The sequence below is a fragment of the Mustela lutreola genome, chromosome 5 (assembly GCF_030435805.1).
Source record: "Mustela lutreola isolate mMusLut2 chromosome 5, mMusLut2.pri, whole genome shotgun sequence".
In the NCBI taxonomy this organism is placed as follows: Eukaryota; Metazoa; Chordata; class Mammalia; order Carnivora; family Mustelidae; genus Mustela; species Mustela lutreola.
Window position 1 is genome coordinate 139,650,295 of NC_081294.1, and position 27,587 is coordinate 139,677,881.

General features: G+C 36.7%; 1 protein-coding gene across 1 annotated transcript in view; it reads right to left on the reverse strand.

Moving 5' to 3' along the window:
• Positions 1 to 16,674: 16,674 nt before the first annotated feature.
• The window catches only part of SNX2 (sorting nexin 2), a 56,307-nt gene continuing 45,394 nt past the window's right edge, over positions 16,675 to 27,587 (reverse strand). The window contains exons 11-15 of the mRNA XM_059175747.1: positions 26,957 to 27,162; positions 20,123 to 20,266; positions 18,619 to 18,699; positions 18,452 to 18,523; positions 16,675 to 17,182 (exon numbers count right to left, since the gene is read on the reverse strand). Coding sequence (XP_059031730.1) covers positions 17,132 to 17,182; positions 18,452 to 18,523; positions 18,619 to 18,699; positions 20,123 to 20,266; positions 26,957 to 27,162 — 554 coding nt within the window. The 3' untranslated portion in view covers positions 16,675 to 17,131. The remainder of the gene's footprint in view (positions 17,183 to 18,451; positions 18,524 to 18,618; positions 18,700 to 20,122; positions 20,267 to 26,956; positions 27,163 to 27,587) is intronic.

The window sequence follows — 27,587 nt, forward strand, 5'->3', positions numbered from 1 at the left end:
GATTAGGATTTTCGTCTTTTAACTCTGGACTGGCATTAACAGCAGTGAACCCTCCAACTTGTACCAAGACTTTTTTCTATTTGCCTTTGAGTCCAAGGTCGGCGTCTCGTTCTCAGTTGGCCGACGGAGCTGGGAATGGTGTTTGTAATACAGAACCCGAACGTCAGCGGGTCCCGGAGACGCACTCTCTGGCTTCTGGCTCCAGTTTTTTAAAAATGCTGCCTCTGAGCAGCTGCGTGTTTTAACTGTTAACTGTATACTGTAATGAGAAGACTTTGTCCACATTCAGGTTTTATAGCTTTAGTTTTTCCCAGAGATTTTTTACTATCTGTGGAATTCATTTTTAAGGCCTATTTTCTTTTTCTTTCAAATGTCAGGCCAGGACCAAATAACCTGAAAGTTAACCTAAAAGATGAAGTGTCTCAATTCAGGAAACTTGATCAGGTTACCTTTGGAAACTCTTGAGTTTCTTCCTTAGGTCGGAGCTTGGAGCAGAACAGAAACTTGGAGGTGACTTGTGGGCCAGTGATCTTTAGGGCTGCAGGCGTACAACTGCTTCTAACTCAGCTTGCTCTTGAGCCAGGGTACATTGCAACTTGGTCACCTCTAAAGCTGACGCCGAGTCCCTAAGTCCTGGAGAAGAGGACGAATCCTGTCCTTTGCTTTAAGAACTTGCCTGATGGGGACCCGCAGAGTCTTCTTACCTTAGCCTCGTCTGAAGAGCCATCCTCCTTGCCCACACACTTGCAACTCCAGGATTTGCCACTCAGAACTCCTTGCTTCAGCAGAGAGCTGTGCTCTGTGACCAGACCCTCTCTTCCTCTTTTCTACTGCTCAGCGTGTAGCTTAAAAAAAAAAAAAAACAAACAAAAAAACAACTTTTTTTTTTTTTTTTTTTAATCCACTGCTTGGCCTGTTGCCTGCACATTTTTCTTGAAAGCTTTATAGGAGCATTAGAATATTCCATCTTTACAAAAACAGTAGAATGCAGCAGTTACTGTAGCAGATACTGTTACAAGCATGTTTCAGTACGAAGCTTTCTAATAACCCCACGAAGAAGTGTTACCTGCAGTAGGACTGGAAAGGACTAAGGAGGAGTGCTCCTGTATTTTATTGTTAGAATAAGAATCCTCGGTCAGAAGAGGGCACAACTCACACTGGGAGCAGAGATTACTTTAATAAATAAATAAATAAAATTTAAAAATTAAAATTAAAAAATGGTGAGTCTTAAAGTTTAAAAAGTAAATAAAATAAAATAGTAATGGCTGCTGATGGCAGAAGACCAAAAACAATTTCCAGATTGGTTGAAACAACTTGTTAGAAGTCTCAGTGGTTAGGTGTGCCTGGCTGGCTGTCGGTGGAGCGTATGACTTGACCTTGGGATTGTCAGAGCCCCATGTTGTGTTCAGAGATTAAAAATAAAGTCTTTTAAAAAAAGTCTCAGTGGGTAATGTAACACAGGACTATGCAATCATAAAGTCCTTTCGCTAGTGATTGCTGATTAGCTTTTATTTTTAATTTTTTTTTAAATATTTTATTTATTAGAGTGATGGAGAGAGAAAGAGAGAGAGCAGGGGCAGGAGAAAGGGAGAAGCCGACTCGCCTCTGAGCAGGGAGCCCGATATTGGGCTCCATCCCAGGACCCTGGGATCATGACCTGAGCTGAAGGCAGGTGCTTCACTGACTGAGCCTCCCAGCTGCCCCCTGACTGAGCTTTTAAAATGCTTTCTATACCTTCCTTTCCCCAAAGTCTGCTGATAGCTTGGCATATACTTTTTTGTCTGGCATGGCTCACTTATTTGAACTTAAAAGGCAGAAATGTGTGGATCTATGAAGATCTGACAGATGGTCCGAGTGAAGCCTGTTTGTTGCATTCTAAATTTTGGATCCTACTAATATTAATTACATTATTACAAAATTATCTATTATCACATAATATATAATTAAGTGCATTAATGTGAGTATTAGTAACAATATTTGTTGTATTCTACTAATAGCAGTGTGTACTTTACTTTCGCCTTGCTGAAAATCTATGTAAGCTCTCAGCCATAAGTGGGACTGTTATTATTTCAATGATTACAGAGGCATAATTGAGGCTCAGAGGAAATAAATACTATGAAATTACTACCTAATAGTTAGAAGAGCTAAATTTCTATCCAAGTTCTGTGAGTGACCCCTAAGAAGGGGAGAAAAGAATAGTGCTACAGAGACCATGGCAAATGTATTATTGTGTTGTGCCTATACAACTTTTAGACTGAATCTACTCTCTGAGACAAGCTAGCTAGATTTCTTCTCAGAACCTTAACAAAAATACAAGATGAATACCTATGTAAGACACTGAACAGTTAGTATCTGCTAATAGAAGCAAAAAATTTACATCAGCAAAATAATAAAATTCTGCTAGAATCTGGGTATAAAATCCTTATACTAAAAATGCCACATTTACCTAATATTGGGTACAAACGTATTTCAACAAATTTAATGATAAATTGCTCTAAATATCAACTTATATTGCTTTTCAACCCCGAGATCAAAAGTTGCATGCTTTATGACTAAGCCACCCAGGTGCCCCTATATTAGAAGTTCAGAGCAAAATCTGTCAGGAATGTATATTACATATTCAACATTCGATTGTACGACTAATACATCATGACCAAATAAATTTATCCCAGGAATATAAAGATGGCTAAACATTAGGAGATCTGATCATGTACTTCTCAACATTGCCCTATTAGAAAAATAAATGAATATCTCAGTGAATCCTAAAAAACCATTAGTACATCAGTCTGCCTCTTCCTAGCAATCCTTAGCAGGCTAGAAGTAGCAAGAAACATTTTTAAGTTAATAAAGTTTAGCTACCATAATCCCAAAGCAAATATCCTACTCAGCTTCCTCTGAGGAAACATTATTAACAGTGCCGATAATTTTATTACAACTATTTAAAAAAATATTTTATTTATTTATTTCCTAGGGAGAGACTGAGCATGAGCAAGGGGTAGGGGAAGAAGGAGAGGGACAGAATCTCAAGCAGACTCTGCACTGAGCCCAACACGGGGCTCCATCTCACCACCCTGAGATCATGACCTGAGCCAAAACCAAGTCTGATGCTTAGCCAGCTGAGCCACCCAGGCACCTCTTAACCACAATTATTCTTTCACATTTTGCTGGAGGCCCTCACCTGTGAAATAGGACAAGCAAAAGACCTAAGAGGTACAGATACTGGGTAGGAAGACAGAATACTAAAGCTGTTTGTAGATGAAGTGATCTACACAGAACTGAGTCAACTAAAAAATGATTAGAATTAATAAAAGTTTTGTAAGGTGCCATATACTAAATCAATGTATACTACTCAATAGATTTCCTATAAAACAGACTTCTTACACACCAACATTTATCAGTTAAAAAATAACATGAAAAACCGAACAATTTCTTTAACACTTAAGCCTCATAATGTCTAAGGATAAACTTTATGACAAACATTCAAGACCTTCTGAAGAAACCTAAAAAACTTCATTAAGGGACATAAAAGAAGATCTGAAAATAGCTATATCACATTACTGGATAGGAAGAATCAATATATTTTTTTAAAGATTTTATTTATTTATTTGACAGAGAGAGAGAGAGAGATCACAAGTAGGCAGCGAGGCAGGCAGAGAGAGAGGAGGAAGCAGACTCCCTGCCGAGCAGAGAGCCCAATGTGGGGCTCGATCCCAGGAACCTGGGATCATGACCTGAGCCAAAGGCAGAGGCTTAACCCACTGAGCCACCCAGGTACCTCAAAAATCAATATTTTAAAGGTAGGGGTTTTCACCAACATGATTTATTAAGAGAATACAATTACAACCCCAACAGGTTAAGAAAAGTGACAAGTACATTCTAAAATTCATTTGAAGAATGAATAGTCAGGGCAAGTTTGAACAAGAAGAAAAATGAATGAGGGGACAAGTTAATTTATATGACATCAAAATATATAAAGCCATAATACAGATCTTCCTTGGCTTATGATGGGGTTTTGTCCCAATAAACCCACTGTAAGTTGAAAATAACATGAAGTAAAAAAGTAGACTTAATAGGGGTGTCTGGGTGGCTCAGTGGGTTAAAGCCTCTGCCTTCAGCTCAGGTCATGATCCCAGGGTCCTGGGATCTAGGCCCGCATCAGGCTTTCTGCTCGGCAGGGAGCCTGCTTCCCCCTCTCTGCCTGCCTCTCTGCCTACTTGTGATCTCTCTGTCAAATAAATACATAAAAAATATTTTTTAAAAAATGGACTTCATAAGCCTAACCTACTGAACATCGTGGCTTAGCTTAGCCAACCTCAGACACGCTCAGTTGTCTCCATGCTTCTGTTGGTCTCTATTAGAGCAAAATCATCAAACACAAAGCCCATTTTACAAAACAATTGTTGAGTATCTCATGTAATTTATTGAATATTGTACTGAATGTAAAAAAAAAAAAAAAAAAAAAAAGATTGTTGTAAGTGTGTCAGTTGTTTACCCTTCTGATTGCCTGCAGCTGCCCAGCGTCACCCAGGCTACTGGATGTCACGTCACTGGAAAGAAGAGGCAAATTCAAAACTTAAAGAATAGTTTCTACGCAGTAGGAACCACTTTTGCAGTACTGTAAAGTCCCAAAATCTCGAGTTAAACCACTGTAAGTCAGGGACAGTCTGTAATGAAATTAGTGTGATCCTGGAACAGATGAGACAAATGATCAAGGGAACCAACTAATGCAGAAGCATAACCCTGACTATATGGCAACATAGTATGGAACAACTGTGTTATTTCAAACTCATGGGGGTAAAAAAAAAAAGTATTCAATATATGGTGTTTATGTAGTTTTCATAAATGTTTAAATTGTAAAATTTTATTATATGTTAAAAATAAGTGGTGTTTAAATAAAAGGTATAATACATAGTTTATGGATAACTGGCTATCCATTTGAAAGAAAAATAAAATGGGTTTTAAAAATGAATTCCATATATAGTAAAAAATCTCTATGAAAAACTAAAGCTATAAAACCTTAATGTGGACAACGTCTTCTAATTGCAATATACAAAATGTCAAAGGCATTAATGGAAAGATCTTTTAGACTATATAAGGATTTAAAATTACACTTGACACTTGAATAAAAGTGGGGTCCAGGCACTGGCCCCCTCCCCCTTGCAGTTGAAAATCCATGTATAACTTTTGACTCCCCCAAAACTTTACTATTAATAGCTTACAACTGACCAGAAGCATTACCCAAAACACAAACCTTCAATTAACACGTAATTTCTATGTTAGATGTATTATGTACTCTATTCCTACAATAAAGTAAGTTCCAGAAGAGAAAATATTGTTACAATCATAAAAGAAAATACACATACGGTACTGTAAAAAAACCCCACATGGTAGTGGACCCGCACAGTTCAAACACACGTTGTTCAAAGGTCAACTGCAGTGTAAACCAAAGACTGCTAAGTTTAAAAAACATTTAATAAAAGAGAAAAATATTTCAACATGTATAACAAAGGATTAATGTGTATTTTATATGAAAGAATACATATTTTCTTAAGGGAAGAATAAGAAATGGACACAGTTTGAACAGGTATTTCCCAGAAGAATGCTAATAAACCCAAAAGTCTGCATGAATTATCTATGAACACATAACAAATTACCCCAAATTTAGCTTCTTAAAGCAATACATACTTATTCTCTCCCACAGTTTCTGTGGGTCAGGAATCTGGGAGCAGCTTAGGCCATTGTCAAAATGTCCACCAAGACTCAGTCATTTTCAGACTCTACTTACTAGGCCACAAGTTGGTTCACTCACATGCCAGGCAAGTTACTGTTGGTCGTTGGTGGGAGACCTCTATCCCTGGCAACTTGGACTTCTCCATCAGTCTCTCTAAATGTCCTGAAGACAGGGAGGCTGGCTTCCCCCAAAGGCAAGAAATCTGCACAAGCTCAAGGGAGAGACCACCATGACTTTCTATTGCTTACCCTCAGAAGTCATACTCCATCGTTTTTGTAACATGCTACTGGTTACCCAGGTTGGCTTCATTCCATGAGGGAAGAGACCATACAGTGGCTTAAGTCTCAGGAGGCAGGAAATTAAATGGAGCCATCCCGGAGGCTAGCCACCAGAGATGCTCAAATCCAGTGGTAATCAAGGCAACGCAGATTGAATCATGAGGTATCACTTTGCAACTTATAGATTGGCAAAATTTCAAAGGTTATTCCAGTATCGGAAAGGATGTGGGGAAGTAAGTACTATTAGATGTGGGGAAGTAAGTACTATTGGTAAGTCCGTACATTGGGACCATCTCGGAACAACGACAAGCTGACAGTAGCTATTACAGTTCCAAAGGGACACAGTCAGTCTAGAAATCTCACTTCTGTGTTAACAAACTAGAATTTAAGTAAAAACTTAAAAAAGAATTAAAAAATAAGACAAGGTATTATTTAAGTATTTATTTAAAGATTTTATTTGTTTATATTTAGAGACAGAGAGAGGGAGTGCACATGAGCCAGGAGAGGGGCCAACTGAGAGGGAAAAGGAAAGCATCTTGGACTCCCTGCTGGGGCTCCCTGGGGCTCCATCTCACAACCTGGAGATCAGGACCTAAGCTGAAACCAAGTCAGATACTTAACTGACTGAGCCACAAGGTGCTCTGCATTATTTTAGCATTTAACATGATGACGACGATGATGTCGTTGATGATGATGATAACAACAACACAAAATAAAGAAAAAAAGAAAAGAAATAAAAAAGAAATTTCACTTCTAAAAGTAGTTCTTTATGTGCAGGTTAGGAAAGGTATGTACAAGAATGTGATGGCAAAAATTTGGAAACAAATTCTATCATGTTATGGATTTAAAAATGTTAGTGTATCTATACTATGAATATAATGTTGCTGTTAAAAAACCCCATGTAGAGATTTCTGAGTTAGGATAGCAAACTGAATATCCATGACTAATTTCACTTCTTCCTCCAGCCTCAATATAAGACAAGGAACTTTTCCTTTACCTTTTTTTTTTTTAAACCCATAAAAATAGGGAAAACAGGAAGAGAGGGAACAGCAACAAGATTTTTGTAAGCTAGAAAGCAGATGGATGAGAAGTAACTGTTTTAGCAAACAAGAAAAAGCCAAATTTAAATGAGGAAGCTGAAAACCAACCTCATTTACACAGCACAAGTCAAAAGGCCCAGTAACAAGGAATAGGGAAGAGCGGGTACCTCTAGAATGGGAGGTAGCTGGCTAAAATAAGGAAGATGGAGGGAAAGCTGAGATGGAGGGAAAGCTGAGAATCAAAAGATGCCTTAGGCCCCTCCCCAGCTCCACGCTGTTCTGGAGAGTATGTCCACAAAAGAGGGTAAAAGAGAGTCTTTGCACTGAAAGTTGATAGCCTGGCTGAGGGCATGAAAACTTTTACCCCCAAACAGCTGGGGTCTGGGCTTTGATGATGATACACATCTGGAATGATGAGTGCTGAACGCGTACAGAGGCTTGCAGCTGTGTACCTTTACCTTCCAGGCAGGACACAGGAAAGGTATTCTCTGGGCAATCTGAGCAGCCCAAGAAGAAAAACCTGGAGACACCCACATTTGAAGTTCCCTACAAAGAGCCCAATGATACCACTCTTCAGTGACTCTCAAATTTCACAGGTCCCATGACTATGCTCAGACCATCTAATTAGCTTTCAATTCCCATTGCTAAACAGGAAGAGATATCCAAAAAATCAACAGATGTCTGAGGAAACCATCTAACATGGAAGAGAGACCAAAATAGGAAAATAATTTTGAGGAAACAGAAACACAGAAAAGTAAGAAAATAATTTTAAAAGTAAACTGTCACTAATATTCTCAGAGCGATAGAGGACTTAAAAATAGAAATGGTCAGAAATTTAAAAAGTACAATCAGAGAGTAGGAACAAATGACAGGGGGGGAATATAAGAAAAACAATGGCCCTAGTCCAGGACATCCAATATCCACGATGGGTCTTCCAGAAGGAGAAGACGAATACAGAAGGGAAGACATCATGAGCAAAACAGCTCAAGCAAATTTCCAGAACTGAATGTCATGTTTCCAGATTGAAAGCACCCACACTGGATGAAAACAGACATACACAACAGCAAATCTCTGTAAGATTTCAGAACACTGGCGATAAAAGATCCTACAGATTCCAGAGGGGTGGGCAGTGTGGGGGTGGGAAACAGCTTACACGCAAAAGATCAGAAAACAGAATGGCTTTGGAATTCTCAGCGGCAACACTGGAAGCTAGAAGACAATGAGGCCACGTCTTCGAAATTTTAGAGGAAATGATTTTCAACATATACTCAGTTAAATTATCATTGAAAAACTAAGGTAAAATAAAGTCTCGAAGTATGGCTTCTATGTATCCATTTCCAGGATACTCTGTATATCCACCAAAATGAGGGCTGAACCAAGAAAGAGGAAGGCATGGGCTATCGAGAACAGGAGGTAAAACCTAGGGAGAAGCAAAGGGAATCCTCAGAATTACCACTGTGGGCCAGGTATGAAAAGGTCCAGACTAGAGCAACCTCTTTCCAGCAACAGACATTTTGAAAGCTGTCTTCACAATGTTTTCTAACAGATCTTCTTTTCAACCTACAAAAGTACTGCAAAATATACTACACCAACAGAGGAGCGTAAGTGAAGAAAGAGGAAGGCACAAGACCCAGGATGTAGGAAATAAACCCCAGGAGAAAGCTAAAGGTACTTCCAAAATCAAAAGCAAGGGACATCCAATTAGATAACAGGTCCAGGGAAAACAGAAGGTCCCAGGAGACTTTGCTTACGGAAAACAATCAGGCTAGATAACCTGGATGTGAGTGGTCTCGTGGGAAGACGGACGAAGAGACTATTTGAAGGCATGAAGATTAGCAATACATTTTAAGAAACGCACCAACCAAATGAAAAAATCAAGGCATGTTTTACCTCGGGAAAAAAGTAGGAAATCACTGAAAGCAAGGGAAGTCTGAGAAGCTGTCACAACCAAGAAGAGCAGGAGACAAGAAGACTAAATGTAATGTGGCATCCTGGACTGCATCTTGGAACAGAAAAAGGACATTAAGGCAAAAGCTAAGAAATGTGAATAGATAATGCACTCTATTTAACAACAGCATAATTACTACATTAATTCTAACCGATGTATATATTAATGGAAGATGTTAATAATGAGTGAAGGAGATGGAGAGGGGAACTCTATATATACTACTTTCACAAGATTCCATAAATCTAATATTGTTCTGAAAAATAAAGTTTAGGGAGGTGGGCTAGGGATGGGGATAACTGGGGAATAGGCATTCAGGAGGGCACATGACGTAATGAGCACTGACTGTTACATGCAACTGATCAATCACTGAATTCTACCCCGAAATTAATAACATACTATATTTTAACTAACTTGAATTTAAATCAAACCAAAAAACCACAAAGCAAATCCCCAAAAAACTTTTTTTTAAAAAAAGAAAAAAAAATCATTAAATATACTACAACTTTCTGTAGACAAACAATATTTGTATAGGCACAATATTCCAAGTATTAAATACTGTTTTAACTGGGAATTGTTAACCTAATTACACTGGGGGGGGGGGCTGCGCAAAAGGTTGAGGAAGACAGATGGCCAAGATGTCCATTTGCCACAAAAAAGAGTAGATGATGTCTAAAATTGACACCTCGAAAAATAGAACATGCAATTTACTTAGAAATAAACAGCAGAGGTGGTCCCTGGGTGGCTCAGTGGGTTAAGCCTCTGCCTTTGGCTCAGGTCATCTCAGGGTCGTGGGATCAAGCCCAGTGTTGGGCTCTCTGCTCAGTGGGGAGCCTGCTTCCCCCTCTCTCTTTGCCTGCTTCTCCGCCTGTGATCTCTGTCAAATAAAGAAATAAAATCTTTAATGCCAATATTACTAATAGTTAATATCATTTTTGTAACTTAGGCTTCCTTCTTTGACTTTCTCCTTTTACCATTATCATCGCATCTGTATCTCCCAATTTGTGCCTGTCTCACTAGTCCTTTAAACTGATTTTTGAAATCCCCTGCCCCTTAACTTTCTCTTACACCTGTCAACAATCCCTAGTTCTGAATGAATCCAATCATCTGTGTGAGGCCTCATGGCTGAAAAAATGGATACTTTCTTTGGTTGGCTTCCCTGTAAATTCATGATCTCCAACTTTGAGTCATTACCCCTTACTCATCGCATTTGTTTTCCAAACATGTACCATTTCCTTGACCAGCAATCTTTGACTTTCCTGTTGATAACACCCCGAGGGCTTAATTTCCTACTTCCCCAAGAAAAGAGCTTTCAGTCTTTATTTCCAAATACATGCAACCTTCCCTTCCTTTTCGTTCAGAAATATCTTTACTTCTTACTGAGACTCTTTCCATCTACCAGACTTCTTAACTTCATTTTCACCTGAGAGATTAGTTTTACCCGGGACTTGTCCTTCACAAACTAATCTGTTTGTTCTCTGACACTTTCATGAACAGTCATGGTTTGAAGGGAGAGCATGTTTGCATTTCTATAATGATACAATATGTAGTTCTGACTTGCTTTCGTATTTTCCTGTTGGATGTCCAAAAGTACCTCAAAGACAACACACCCCCAAAGAAGTTCACTTTCCCCAAACCTACATCTCCTCTAAGATCTCGGTTAAGCAAAGCAGCAGTATCTGAAGTCATCAAAGTCCAAACTCTGGGCATCATTGTAGGCAATTTCCTTCTATTTTCCTGATCTCAATCCATTGCGTCAGGGCCTGACACAAAGTAGAGACTGAACAAATATTTATTGAATGAAACTTACCCACTTATATCTCCCATTTGCTTCGACTAACTCCTTTCTTCCACTGAGTGGTCAAACCCTCACTGACGCCTGGCTGGCCCACCCCTGTTCCTTCAACTATGATCACATTTGTATTCTCTGTGATTTTTCTTCATTGTTTATGACTTCCTTTAGTCTACAACATATTCAAAGTTCTTACAAAGTTCTCCGCAAAGTTCTTGTGGGTGGAAATAACTTCTTTCCCTAAGCAAGTCCCACATTTCTGGCACCCTTCTGTTCTTTGTCCCCAGGCTCCTTTAAAGTTCTCTAGCTCATTTCTTGACAAGACCCGTTTGTAGTTCTGAACTTTTCTTGGCTGAATACAAATTGATTTTAACTAGAAGCGCCACCCCCCCCACCTCAACCCCAGACCTCCAAGAGCCCCAGGGCTCCAACACTCAAGGGCAGTGTTCTTCGAGGAAATCCTTCTGGTAAACCCATTTATCTAGTCAAGCGCACACCCATTTTATTATAGAAGCCCCAAATAGCCAAAATGCAGGTACTTCATTCAGATGGAGATATTAAGTAAACACTTACTGGATAAAATAGCTGGTATTTATTAAGCACTTGCTACTGCTGAGAAAGTTGCATCAATGATCTTAATCCCCTTAAGGAGCACCTGAACAAGTACTATCAGTACTCTCCCCTTACAGATGATGGAAACTAGGTTTTATAGAAAAATAATGAGCTCAAAGTCAATCACGTAGATTCTAGAGCTAGGGTTTAAACTCATGGGCTAGATGCAGCACTATACACATCTTGTGACTGTACCATTGTAGGTTCTATGAGAACTAACAAGGGCATAGTCATTCCTCAAGGGGCACATAGACTAATCAAAGTAGATAGCCCATCTATAATGCAACAAAGCTATAATGCTATAATGCAACAAAGCCAACAGTTTAGTACAGTTTGAAAGGCACAAGGTATTACCAGAGTCCTTCTAGTTAGGAGTCTAAAAAGGATATATGGAAGATGTGGACTTTTAAAATTTGACCTTAGTCTAAAGAATGGATAGGATTTAAATGGTTGCTGGTCAAGGGGCAAAGTTTAACTCAAGACAAGGTAACATCAACAGCAGCAAGGACCCAGAAAGCTTAGAGCATGCACACAAAGACAGCAGCATCATGCGATTAAAGCAAAGGTAAAGGGTAATAAGGCCAGGACAGGCAGTAGTTTGAGACCAGGTTTTGTATCATTTGGAACTGTATCTGTAGTCTGTAAAGGGGGGGGGGGGGTCTACTGAGGAATTCTGTGAATGGTACTGTGGCAAGAATTCTTTAGAAAGGTAATTTTAGTAGCAGATTGCAGGACTGACAGTATATGGGGAGTGAAAGAATGTGTGTTTCACAGACTTAAGACAGTTCTGGTATCTGGTCATAAGATCTGGACTCTGGGAGAGAAAAAGAAAGAAGGGAATACATTTCAGAAACAGAATCAACTAAAGTCGGTCTTGGTAAAATAATGGTACCAAGCAACATAAATGACAGCATAAAAAGTTTGTTTTATGTCTCAACTATAGGAGGCAGGGAAACATTTTAAACTGAAATTTAGAAACTAAGTTGTTTGAAAAGCCTACAGTGATGCATGTACACAAATATTTATGTACACATACAAATCCACACACACTTATATAGTGAGAACATTTGAAATAAAAGTCTGGAAAATTTATTTATTTTTCTAAAATATTTATTTATTTATTAAATATTTTATTTATTTATTTGACAGAGAGATGACAAGAAGGCAGAGAGGCAGGCAGAGAGAGAGGAGGAAGCAGGCTCCCTGCTGAAAAGAGAGCCCGATGCAGGGCTCTGATCCCAGGACCCTGAGATCATGACCTGAGCCGAAGGCAGCGGCTTAACCCACTGAGCCACCCAGGCGCCCCCAAATCTGGAAAATTTAAGTTAAAATCAAGAGATAACTCGAGACTTGACTATGGAAGCAATAAGGCAATTTATTGTTTAGTTTTGTTAAATTTTGTCTGATTTTAGTTTTTATTAAACAGTTACATAGGTATATATATAAATTTAAAATAGAACCTTCTTTTTTCTCAAAGTACTCCCTCTTAAAGCAGTTTATCCCATTAACTGGCCTTAATAAAAACAAAAAACTTCCTATGTATTAACAGGCAGCTTCACCTTAATTGGCTTTAATTACAAAGTTTCCACTTGACCCAGTTAGTTAAAAAAAATACTTTTAATTATTCAATCCTTAAAGTTTTTTTAAAAAGTATGTGACAAGAGAAAGGAAGGTGAGCATTTTTAATTTCTTCGCATACGTTAAAAGATTAGACAACAAGCCACAACTTTCTTGTTTGTACAATCTTCTATTCTTAGCCACTTCTGAATTAACAGTTTGAAGAAATGACTTCTCTGTATGCCAGAGGACTTCCTCAAATTATATATGTTAATGATTAGAACAGGAATCTTGAAAAGCTTATCACACATTTTCAAGAATGAATGTTCACAGATGGTTAACAGAGGGAAAACAGGAAAAATCAACTCAATCCTAAGGATTCAAGCTCTGGATCTGCTCATCAGTAAAAGAAGTTGTACTACAGTCTTTAGTGGCTTCTGGCAACACAGTGCTACAATTTATGCACAGTGGATACCAAGTATCCAGTATCTGCAAAGAACTAAGCTGCAAAGTCTTGCACCTAGATCATACCTGAGAGCAACAGCGACTAGTCCCTTTTATCTCACTTCAAATTCTTCACTGCGTATGAGATTGTAAATAAACCAGCTATTGGGACTTAGCCCCCATCTCCACAGGCGTTGTTCAAACCTGTACTGTTCAGTATTCTAGCCACTAGCCACGTGTGACAACTCATCACTTACAATGTGGCTAGTGTGCATGGAGAGGTAATGAAAGGGTAAAACACTTTTGGATATCAAAGATTTAACATGAAAACCAGAAGGTAAAGTATCACAGTAATCCTTGATATACCAGATTACATGCTGAAATAGTATTTTGGAGCTACTGGGTTTAAATATTTAACTTTTTTTTCTTGTTCAAGTTTGACTAGAGAAAACTCAGAATTACTTATGTGGCTCACGTTGCATTTTTTTAAGTCTCAACTCTTATGGACCTCATCCACAGATGACTGTGACCTCTCTTAATAACCCTGATTATAAACAAACAGAAGGGTCAGCTTGTATTTACATCACTCTCGTCATTCCCCTCTTCTTGCTAATTCCGTCTGGTCAACCATTTACCTTCATTATTACTTGAAACCAAATCCTTCACTGTGAAAGTTAGCAATGATACTTAATCAGACTCTAGATTTCAGATAAGGAAGGGAATGGTGGTTCTTTCCAAAGTCTTTTTTCAATACTTGGAAACACACACTATGTCCCATGGAGAAATACACACATTTCCAGACTAAGGAACAGGATATGAAAATGCCTGCACAGTTCCCAAGCCAGTGAATAGACTTTTTACACGTGTTCTCTTTCCTCCTCACTACCCTGAAAACAAGAAGACTTATGCTCAACCTATCAGTAGTAGTTACTATTACTGAATTTCTGCTGTCCATCCTTGACTCTTGTGAGTCACGGACTATACCCAAGCAGGGAGACAAAACAAGGAAAGTGAAGTAGCCATCAGCTTTGTAACTAGTCATATGCATTAAGACAGAAAAATGTAAGTCTTCATAATTCCCTTAGACATTAAGAAGCATTTTTTAAGAGAATATACATACTCCTCCCTATTTATCTGATTCTATTCCTCCAGAAAACCTGATTTTGTTAAAAGGCTTCTTAAAAGACCATTCATGAAACAACTTGTACAAGGAACTTGTAAAACTTTACTAGATCCAGGTAATTTAAAAGTTTAAAGAAGAGCAACAATGAAACAAGGATATTTTGAGGTTACTATAAATATATATGCATGTATAAAACGAGCTGGATAGTTGAAAATAGCTTGTCAAAATACCATCAGGAAAACATCGTTTTTGGTTTTAGAAATCTTATTTTGACGTTATTTTTGTTCTAGCCTTGTTTTATTAATAGGTGATTTTAATTAAATTTGATTTCCTAATAGAATAATATTGATACTGAAGTTTGGTATTTTAAGCAAACTATTTTAAAGTGGAAAGGCACTTCAGGAAAATCAGTCTTATACCCTTGTTTTATAGATGAGTTTTATGTGAGAAGGCCAAAAGCACGTAGCTACAAAGTGACAGAACCAAGACTGTACACATGTATGTTGACTCCAGGTTCAGCTTGTCCCACTTAAACGGGTTTAGTCCTTCTTTATCTGGCTTAAGAAAAAAAAAAATCAGACCTATACTAAAGACTATGTTATCAGCAATATTAATGCCCTTGTTCTATTTACTGGAGTGAAAGTATTTTAGTCACATGAATGGATGTGGAGATTGATAGGTAGAGGTGGGCTGAGTGTTGAAGATACTAAAAAGGTTGGTAACTACCGGAGGATCGTATCATTTACTTGATATTTCCAACAGACTCCTTTTTTTGGCGAAGGCTGTTAAGAGAAATGAAGTCTGGAACGGGTTCAGGGTCTGTTACTCTCTTCAGCTTGATCAAGAATGAAAATATTATTTTATTTGGAGGTACTGAATATTCTAATGAACATACCACGGAAGAATGAAAGATCTTGACGGGAATAACTAAGTTATTAACCTACTATGTAAACTGTACCTTTGGAAGTAATGTGATGGTGGATGCAATAGTAGAACATCACTGTAGATTTTGCTCGGTACTAATGGTCCAACAAGATAGCCTATGATATAGATTAAAATGAACTGCTCATTTCTCAAAAGTTTCTAAGTTATTTGTAACAGAAGCAACAGGAGAAGTCCTATTTCTGCTTAATTTTCTTCTTCTTAGGGGAGCATGTATAATTTTGCATCTTCTAGGATTTTCGTTTCCTGTTCATCAAGTCTTTCTTATTAACATATTATGTGTTAGTACTCTTCTGAGTTCCAGGAGTCTAAAAATCAGTAATGTACTCTTCTGAGTTTCAGGAGTCTAAAAATCAGTAATGTCTACAGCAGGGTTTAAACTTCAGCTGGAACAGGTGGAAGCAAACATATCCTGAGAATACTCTGACATATGTATCCAGTAAAGTGCTAGAGAGGGCTCAGTTCCACATACCATACTTGACTGAGCAGGGAGATGGAGCTGGTAAGCTTAAGAGGGGCATCTTTAAGAACTCTAAAGAATGAAAACTGTGATGCCAGTCACAAGTCAAAGCTTTCCCTAGCATCAAGGATGAGGTAACAGCCATCTGAACAAGATACAGAATCACTAAGAAGGGTGCCAAAGACAAATTTCATTTTACTTCAAATGTACTTTACGTTATCCTTGTTTTTCAACAAATCATGGGGAATTTCAGCATGGTACCATTCTTTGTCAGGTACAACCATAGATGATCTTACCTACTTTAAAATGAAAAACAAAGAAAAGGCAAAGAATAAATCAAATACACGCAAAGTCTAGGACTTTGAAGATAAGAAGTTGAGCAAAATCACAGAACTTGTAACAGAAGCAGAGAAATACATTTTTTTCCTAATTCCTAACTTGGACACTGGTAACAGGGATGGGAGTAAAACAAGCAAAGGAAGTATTCATTCTCTCCCTTACTCAAGACAAGAGCATTCCCCAGAGCAGAATCAAAAGATAAAAGTTCTTTGGTTTATGATGATTTCAGAAGAGAATTTAGCCCTCATTTCATCATTTATGAAAGAGTTCAGCTTTTTCTGTCAACTAAGAAAAACTTAATGGATCACAGCATCACCTATGTACATCTAGAAGCAAAAGTTTCTCCTGATTAAAAATGCTTTTAAAAGCTTTCTAACATATTTACATACCCAAATAATTTGTTACTAATAATTCACAAGGAATATCATTTTATTACTGTAATCACAAAATCATAATTTCTGTACAGGAATGTATAAGTGAACATTAATCAATGCATTGATAATTCATTTCATAAAGAGGGTGAACACACTACAGAATGTAAAGAAAAAATATTGTAAAATTTTCTGGCCTTGCAGTGCACTTTTTAGTGCAAGTATTTAAGACACAATAGTGTTCAATTCAGCAAAGTACTGCAGAACGTCATGCCACAGTCCGCTTAATTCCAAGAGGGTCAGGACATGCAGCTTGTAATAAAATGTCAGAGTATATATATATATATATATATATACACATATATATGTATATAAAAAAACCACATGTAATTCATAAAATATAGAGTGGTTTATTTAGATGGTTTTAAATGATTTCACTGCGGAATTCAGCATAACTGGAACAAACATCCAAGATCTTCGTAACAGAAATCTTCTTGCTAGGCAATGGCTTTGGCTTCAGGCAGGAATGCCTCCCAGTATTTTATCAGCTGCGGATCATAACCAGATATTCTAATTATCTTTTTGTGACTTACATGCATATATACCATACAGCATTTTTTTAAAAACCTAACAATGAATAACATTTACTAAAGTCTAGTTCTATGAGGGATTATTTAAACTTTTAATTCTGAAGTCTGTCAATGTAATTCAAGTATAAATTATTAAAAATGTTAATTACTAAAGGCTAATTTCAGTTTTTGATGTAAATGATAAAATTTTTTTTAAAAAACTTCACAACTTAAGATCTTCTTTATTTATGCAAAACTCTGTAAGCAGACTGTTAATGTAAATTAAGTGAGAATACCTTAAATAAAACTGCAATGAACTTTTCCAATTTAAAGTGATAACATTCTAATTCAGAAGATATTCACATTTTATGTTACTCTAGCAAAACACAATGGCAAAAAGGTGGAAGAAAAAAGTATTAGGCAAGAAACAGACATGTGTTTGAGAGTAAAAGGAATCTGCTGCCAGTTTCTTCCGTAGTCCACAGAATTAATCAAAGTAAAGTTACATTTAAAACAATTCCTTTAAAAATGAATTCACATAAATTATCTTATGAAGTATTTAAAGACTAAATATAATTTTAAGGTATAATGTCATCTCTCAATTAAAAATCAATCTATTACATATTATATAAGCAACTTTCTAATCCACATATTTTAAAGCTGGATAAAGAAATTCTTCAATTCATGACATCAAATAATCTGATTACTCAAATTTATATTATCTTATTACAGATTTTAATTAAAATCTGTGGTCTTCTGTTCTCTAGTTAAGGAAACAAATACTATCTGTGGCATACCATTACCACCTACTACACACAAAATAAAATAAAAATCACAACAATAAAAAACCCCACCCCCAAGCTTAAAAAAAGCCAGTTTTTTAAGTTCTGTTATGGAAGAGAACTTATTATAAGAATTTACTCAAACAGGTGTGATCACTGGGGAAATAAAACCTAGGAAGACTGAAAAAGGGAAACGCTGTTCAGCAAGTTTCTCCTCACCTTAATCTGGGAAAAATGTATCTCAACTAGAGTTTAGGAGTAAAGGCAAAAACGACCTGAAAGTTTCCAATTTAACTACCATGTTTTCCTCTGTGGTCATCAGTTTTTTTCCTACTCTGTTCCTTATTCCTCCATTAAATTTAAAAACTTTCTTTCACTGCTATCTTTAAAATGAAAAAGTATACCAAAAGTAAGTTCTAGAAGAAGTTTGTATGTTATAAAATAAGATATAAAAAAATTAGCTTACCTGTTGTTGTGTTTGTACTAATGATTCTAAGTACTTGATAATAACAGTTTTAAAATCTTTCACCCGTTCTTTCTGTAGTACAATAAAGAAGAAAGTCCATCAGTACAAAACTAAGTTTGATTTTACTACAAAATCATAGCACACTAGGACCATGTCATTATACTCGCCTCAAATCTTCCCACTTCTTTTCGAATGGTCTTAGAAATCTGTTCAAAATCTCTTTCTCCTTGTTGTACTTTTGCCTCCCACTAATAGAAACAAACAAAAATGCACAGATTTTTAATTTTTGTAAGGAAAATAGTATAGAACTAGCTGTCACGATCACTCACTTAATTTAATTTCTGTCAACCCTAAGGAAGCTCCATAAGGGCAAAGCCCAATTCAGGATCATTCAAACTTTTTTTTTTTTTTAAAGATTTTATTTATTTATCAGAGAGAGAAGGGGAGAGAACGAGCACAGGCAGACAGACTGGCAGGCAGAGGCAGAGGGAGAAGCAGGCTCCCTGTTGAGCAAGGAGCCCGATGTGGGACTCGATCCCAGGACGCTGGGATCATGACCTGAGCTGAAGGCAGTTGCTTAACCAACTGAGCCACCCAGGCGTCCCCAGGATCATTCAAACTTTTATCTAACTTTTTTCAATACTAGAAATGCCTATCAGCTTAATTTTCATTAATATTTCACTGTCAGACACATACTCAAGATTAGGATATTCTAGTACTTAATCAATTACAATCCTCAGAGCTTAATTAAATATAACTAAGACAGATGAAAAGATTTTTGAATATAAAATTCACTATTAACTTTGCAGTGTTGGGGTAGTTTTATCATTTCTTTCTGAAATCATTGTTTCATAATGTATCAACAACATTCTGCCAAGTTCAAGAATACATGTTCACCACAATTTATATGCCCATGGAAATACTTTAAATTAAGAAAACCGTACAATAAACATTTAAAAACAATTTTTATATTAAATGCTCAGATTAAAAAAAAAAACGTGGAATTATGATCTACTGAAGACCTACTGGTAAACATTAAGTTCAGTACAGAAACAACAAAACATTATGATTAGTGACCAATGGAGTAGCTAAAATAAAATAACTGAAGACTTAAAGCAATGAAATGTATTTTCCCACTATGTAACCAAAACAGTGGTACATACTCTTCAAAGAGCAGGTACATTTACTTTTAGTAATATAAAGGTTATCCTACCTCTTCAATTTCCTTATTGAAGCATGGCAAAAAAAGTGTATAAATTATAATAAACTTATATAAATTTACTAAAATACCATATATAGTACATATATATGGGGGATAATGTTGCTTGGAAAGCTAAATGTGGGTAAGTCTATGCTCTAAAGCTATTCTTAGACATAAAATAAGCAACTGAAATCAAACTGACCATCTCAAAAGAAATTATTAAAGGTTAATTTAAATCTTTTCCTTGTGTGCTTCTTTATCCATTCCATAATCATGTGGAAATACCAAAGGGCTCTGGAGATTTTAATGATGATCAAAATGTTAAAGTAATTCCAACACAGTTCATTAAATTATGGAAAAATGACTAGTGTTGAATGGTTCAGAAAAGAATTTATGAAAAATTATGCATATATGAATGATTCATGAAAAATTTGAGTAAAGTGGTAAGTAAAGCATTTTATATTAATCACCTCTCTTATTTCATTTTTAGCTTGCTGTATTTTATCTGGTTTGTTAGCAACCATCATTTTTGCCTCAGTTTCACGTTTTTTGAGCAAAGTAATTTGAGCGTCTTCCCATTTCTGCCAGCACTTCATTCGATGGTCAAACACACCCTGTAAGTGAAGGACATAATGTTAGTAAGTGACAGTAACACTGAAATACTTTCAAAACACGAGAAGTGCTGTGATACTACTGAAAACAAACACAAAAAAGCAAGTACTTAACACACTAATCTCAGATATTGGGATAATGAAAATAAACATGCCGATATAAAAGAAACATCCATTTTCATTTGCTCAAAAACAAAAATTAAAAAAGGCTCCTATGACTGGATGAAACAGAACAGCTCTGAATAAACAAACAAAAACCACATACAAGGGGCGCCTGGGTGGCTCAGATGTTTGGGCATCTGCCTTTGGCTTGGGTCGTGATCCCGGGGTCCTGGGATCGACTCCCGCACTGGGCTCCTTGCTCTGTGGGGAGCCTGCTTTTCCCTCTCCCTCTACTGCTTCCCCTGCTTTTGCTCTTTCACTCACTCACTCTCTCTCAAATAAATAAATAAAATCTTTAAAAACAAAACACAAAACCCATATACAAGATGCATTTCAATAGCCTTTTGGGTTTTATATTTGACTAACAAGATTCCTAACAGAGTTTTATGCTTTCAACAAAGATTTCTTTAATAAGAAAAAGCCAGTATCATACCTATATTCTAAATTTTCCTACTTAGTAATACTAAAAGCAGATTTAAATGTTGGAAATAAGTCAGAAATTATTAAAATAAAATGAGAAAAACCCATAAACAAGAGGAAGTGAAGACCAAAAGCAAATAAAACAAAGGCAAAGTAAGAAGTAATAGTATAACACAATTTAAAAAAAGAAAGAAAGAAAGAAAGAAAATCAAAAAAGAAAAGAAAAAAGGAGAGATAGTCCTACACAAAAATAAACAGGGCAAACAAGCAGGGGTATTTGTGCATGGCTTTACTGTGTGTACACGTACACACACACACACCCCTATCTAGTAGGCAGGACCAAATGAAGAATTGGACAAAAAGAGCATAACAGACCAAGTCAACCAAATCCACCAGTGCTTTCAAGGGGTTTGGTAGAACAAGAGGAGGTTGATGGAAGCTAAGAAATGAATTATGACCATTAGAGTAATTCGAATCTCAGGAGAAAAGGGGATGGACAGGATGGGAGAAACCCCATAGTAATTCCTTTCCTAATTTGATGCTGGGGATACATGTGTGTTCTGTCAGCATTTGCTAACTGAACACATGAAGCAAGCGTTAATAAACTAGGTGAAGCAGGAAGCACTACACCAGAGTTATTTTCATTATTCCAAAAAGAACTTTTTAGACCAAGAAACAGTAAATAAATACATGTCCTAATAAGAGAAAAGCATGCAGATAATTTATTTTTAAAACGCAGGTTTTTGGGGCATCTGGGTGGCTCAGTAGGTTAAGCATCTGCCTTTGGCTCAGGTCACAATCTCAGGGTCCTGGGTTGCTCACACTGGGCTCCCTGCTCAGCAAGGGGTCTGCTTTTCCCTCCCTCTCCCCCAACTCATGCTCTTGCTCTCTCTTCCTTGCTTGCTCACTCTCTCATATGAAACAAGTAAAATCTTTAAAAACAATGTAGACTTTGGAACAGATCAAATTTGGATTCAAATCCTAGCTTCGTCACTCTATGAGCATGGATAAATTAACTTCTATAAGCCACAGTTTTCCCATAAAAAAGGAAGAAAATGAGATCTATATTAGTGGCCATGAAATAAAATGAAAAAAATGTAGCACATGAAATGCATCTTGTATGTGGGTTTTGTTTTTTGTTTTTAAAGATTTTATTTATTTATTTGAGAGAGAGTGAGTGAGTAAAAGAGCAAAAGCAGGGGAAGCAGTAGAGGGAGAGGGAAAAGCAGGCTCCCCACATAGCAAGGAGCCCAGTGCGGGAGTCGATCCCAGGACCCTGGGATCATAACCCAAGCCAAAGGCAGATGCCCAAACATCCATCTAGTGGATGTTTAATAATTAGCAGGTACTATTACAGATGACTTCTAAACACACACATTATCAATTAGAGTTGATAAATTCAAGATTTATATTAAAAGTGCAAATAATAACAGCTTAGTAACATGGATAAAAAACAGTATCAGACTGCATATTTATATCATATTGCATATTTTAAAAATGTAGGCAACTGCACTGAAAACTTCAAATCCACCAGAAACAAAAGTATTTTTTTCCAAAGACTGTACATATTTCATAATAACCATGATAAAAAGATATACTGGTCAAACTGATAAATCAAAACACTTTTCATTTGTCGTCTCACATAACTTCTCTTCTCACATTACTAAGTACATCTTACTGTCTCCTTTGTCGGTTTTCTTATAGTCATGAGGTAACATCTTCCTCAAGACCTTTCTTATTACAAGTTAATTTTGCTTCAGCCAAGTTAATTTGGGACAAAAATCACAAACATAACAAAAACAGCCACCATAACTAGATTGCGAAAGTCACTCGCATTTAGAACAAATCCTCACTCCTCACCCCTTCCACATACACATATACAACACCAAAAAATAATTTAAATTCCTAGTCTTTAGGGGAAGAGGGCCGTATCAGCTCCTCATTTATAAGACGACTCTGTAATAACAATTTGATTACTAAAATATGTATCAGTACAAAAAGGTAACCATAATGCCCTCTAATTTTAATATCTGCTTAAGTTCTCAATATATATAAACTGGCTTTTTTGGTGATACACTAATTTAAACTAATTTGCTCCCTGTCCAATTTAGTAACTCCTAAGATTCCAGAATTATCACACGTTTATTATGGCAAAGATGTAGGAGTTATAAAATAAAGACAAAATTACTAAAGTCAGGTTATTTCAGAAAGAAAAAATTCATCTTAGCTCTGTAAGAAATAACTTTTTCATTTGTTTTCCTACCCTTGGAACACATAAACACACATACAAAAGAATCAAAAGCATATTTTATCTAAAAATGCTACCTTAAAGATCAATAAGTCATAACTGTATTTCAAGATGCTAGTCTGCTCTAAGAGAACCCAGCCACTCCTCTAAGAGGGACAAACTTACACTGAGGACACACTTTGGATCTCCCCCGCCCCTGCCAATTTATGTTACACATTTGTATACAAACTGGTCTAGTTTAGACAAGGCTGTAGTTGTGAAACATTTTCCCTGGCCTATCAAGACACTGCAACTGTAATTTTAATTAATATTACACTGCAATTCAGTGAATCTGAAAGTATGTTGCTCAGGCTCCTGGAGTCCCGAAAGGATGCTGATTACTTACAGCTGAACAATGAGGCTTTTCAACTTCTTGGGAAACCCATCTACAGGGTTAGTTTAAAAACGTATTTGACATATTTTATAAATTCAGATTCCCTGCAAGAATTCTTTTTATCAAGAGTTCTAGTGCTAAACACATTGAAAACCATTATTGTCAACCCCTCTCCCTACTTTAGTGATTCACAGAAGGCTAATACATGAGAATGCAGGCAACGAGTTTACTATTTAATAGTGCTAGTCAAAAAATGGAGTCCTGGAAATGGAAGGCCATGTTCTGTACAAAGAGGAAAATAGGTGTTTCCTGTATATAAGGCCAGGCCTAGGTAATACTGTAAATGGCTGAAATTTATCTTTCTTCAGGGTCTGAATTTCAAAGGGTCTTAGTTCCTTCCCCGCTTTGGCCCTATACTCTAATTCTCAATACTCTAAGTTTCAAATTTATCATCAGAAAAGTATTTTTGGATACGTGGATGATGCAGATGGTCGAGCATCCGACTGGGTTTCAGCTCAGGTCATCTCAACAAGGTTGTGAGATCGAGCCCTGCATCAGACTCTATACTCAGCGAGTAGTCTGCTTGAGTTTCTCTCCCTCTTCCTCTGCACACCACCCCCCCACACCCGGTGCTTGGGCATATGCTTGCTCTCGCAAATAAGTATTTTTTTTAAAAAGTAAAGTATGTTTGATATGATTAAAAACAAAAGAGCTAAGTAGTAGTAAAGAGCTTTAAGAAATATGTAAGACAAAGCACAAGAGAAAATTGGACAAAGGACATGAAGAGTTCACATACACACACAAAATACAAATGGCTTATCATCTAAACAGATGCTTAAATTCAAACTAACCAAAGAAATGTATGCTTATACAAAAAAAATACCTTCATCATTGGGTGAGAGAAGAAGCAACATGTATGCTGATGGGAGTACAAAGAAGTATAATCTCTTTGGACAGTAATATGAGAGTATCTATTGAAATTTAAAATTCATATACCCTTTGGCCAAGTGACTCCACTTCTGGGTATTTTATGCCCAAAGAGTTATTTTCAAAGAACAGTATTTACAACTAGACTGATTAAATAATGTAAAGTACTTTAATATGCTATCTAAAACCATGTAAACATAAAAAGAATTTAACATCTCAACATATCCCAACATGGACACCTCTAAAATATAAAGGATCAAAAAAGTAGGCAAAGTACAGTGCATATAGTATGTTCCTTCTTCAAGAAGAAAGAGATGGAGGGAGGGAGGGAGGAAGAGAAAGAGAGAAATGGGAAGAAAAAAAGAGCCTTCATACGTGCATAGCTAATTCTGTAAAGACACACAAGAATGTAACAGCATCTGACAAAGGAAAGAGAGTCTAGCAGTCTTGGGTAGAGAACTTGAACTTTTTGGGCTGTTGGATTTATTATATCCATGTATCACTTTTTCAAACACAAACGAATCAGTTTAAAACAAAAACCAAACCAAATGTAAAGAGCACAAAAATTCCCTGTCACACTATTCCGTAACTTCTCGACTCCTTGGTGCAGCTGACCTGGGTTGGTTTCAGCAGAAAACACAAAGCCAACATGAAAAGAGCTCAGTTAACCTCAAGGTATAGCTTGAGCACAGCTCTTTAACTTTTTTTTTAGTCAATGAATCACTAGTTCAGGTCTTTCCAAACTCTGTTCCATTCATGTAAAAAGATATTAAATGGAAAACAACTCCTGTTTGTATGAATTTGGAAGTCTCTAGATTAAACAAAGTTAAATGTTTTATTTTTTACTGAGAGTTCTGAGCATTTTAATGCTCTGTGAATCAGTAAGACAGGGATACTGTACATTATCTCCCAAACTCAGTTGATTGTGGTACCTCTTTTAGTGTCACTGTTACTCTGGGAAACATAAATCCAAGGGACAAACTTACACTGGGTAAGGGTAATTTCAGAAAATGTAAAAATACACAGCAAGATTTAGGCAGCACGAGGCCTGCCCAGGTCGGGGCTCACCACCCAGGACGCTAGCAGGCCATTCCCACCATGGAGTGTCCTCCTAGGTTAGCTCTTCTCAGCTGGCACTTCTCACAGACACTGCCCAGCTTGCCTTTGTAGACCCACAGTTATTTTGAAAGGCACTCAAACTTTTTTTACAGCAGCCCTCATGATAGTGCAAATTCTGGAATGAGGCTGAGAGCGGGCAGGAGAGAAGCAGGAACCATTATTTGTGAACTGGATTTTTGTTTATCACAAGCTGCTGATATATAGCCAAGTATAATCTAATAACTGTTATCTATATTAACTTCTTCCTTTACAATATTTTATTTACTTGACAGAGAGAGAGAAGCACAAGCAGGGGGAGCAACAGAGGGAGAGGGAGAAGCAGGCTCCCCACTAGCCAGATGTGGGACTAGACCCTAGGACCCTGGGATCATGATTTTTTTGAAGGCAGAGGCTTAACTGACTGAGCCACCCAGGTACCTCTATATTAACTTCTTCAAATAACTGAAAAGAAAAGTTAACCATCAGGAATCTAAAGAGTAACATCTAACAGTAAATACAGGCAAAACTGGTAATCTACCAAACCCAAGGTATCACCATTCTGAAGTGCTAAGAACCCTCTAGCAATAATTGTTACAATTAGCTTGAGAAAAAGATCATAAATGAATATGCAGTGTATCAATGTTCTGACTACAGATGAATACTAACTTGATCACAGACTTTAGTTGAAAAAATTCTGCATAAGAAAGCAAGAACAAGGTCTCATTAACTTTCAATAAAAGGTGAATTCCCAATTCCTCCACCCAATGATGATTAATGCTCATAACAATAATTAAAAGATGCAACAAGACCTTAAAGTACCTTCTGAAACACAGAATAAAGTAATATTTGGTTTAACTCTCTGATTGCTGGAGATACTTACAAAGTACCAATTTTTACTAGTTAACTCGATTACTCTCCCAATTCTCAGAAACTGAACTGTTTATTCTTAAACATTACCACTAGAGAACACAATTTATTATCTAATCTAGTCCCATTCCATCTATAAATACACAGTAACTACACCCTTTTGTGTATGCATAGAATGTCTGCTTATAGTCCAAATACATGCTAAAAGCCACCATTAAAACATACTTGTGCACCAATCACCTTTGGTTTTGTTTTGCTTCCTATTATACCTTTACTAAGAGCCCATGGCTAGTTTCAGTTCATGCTACAATGAACAATAAATGCTACCACCTAGCTGTAAACTTATATATGTAAATATGAAAGTAAATGTTACCAGTTTTATCTTATTTGGCATTTCCTGGATCTCTTAAAAACATCAATTATATCTACTACACTGTCCAAGTCATAGTAGAAGAAAACATCTGGCTATGAATCATCATTTTGAACCCATTATATGTACTGGTAGAATACAGAACTTAAACACTTAAATACATGCCTTACAGCTAACCAAACCACGGAAGTGAGAAGAACTCAAGGGAAGATTGCAAATAAAGCTTACTTTCACTGCAGCAATAAGACGAATGTAGTCACTAAGTAGTTCTGAAAACATGTAAAAGTCAGCAAAAGCTTGTTCTTGATGTAACTGGTCTATCTTCTCCTCTACCTCTGCAAGCTGAGACAAAGCTCTAGATAAAGCAGTGTGGTCCTCAGAGTTACCTAACATGGCAGCACTTTTCGCAAAGGCAGCTGTGTTGGCTGAAAGTTCTGAAACAGAAAGTATTCACTTTTAGTGTTCTCTAGTCAAGTTTTTAAATATTGCTGTGGTTTTTCTACCTTTCCCCTAAATTTTATCAGTTCCTATATCATTCAAATAATTATTTTAAAATAACTAACATAAAACAACCAGTCATTAAAATGCCTTTGGCATAAATGCCAAGTGCTCAGAGCTCTACTTAGAGTTAAGAAGAACATTAAAGAAAAACTAAGAAGAACTACTGCCTATATTCCCAGGGAAGGAACGATGTTTAATAATTTAATATAACAATCTGCCTCCTCTTTCTTTCTAAAGGGCTCACTGCTTTTACGTATTCTTGCAAAAGATCAGATTTATTTTTAATATGGAATGCAACAGGAACACTTACAATCAATTTATACTACATTTTTTGGTCTTTAAACATTTATTTGAAATT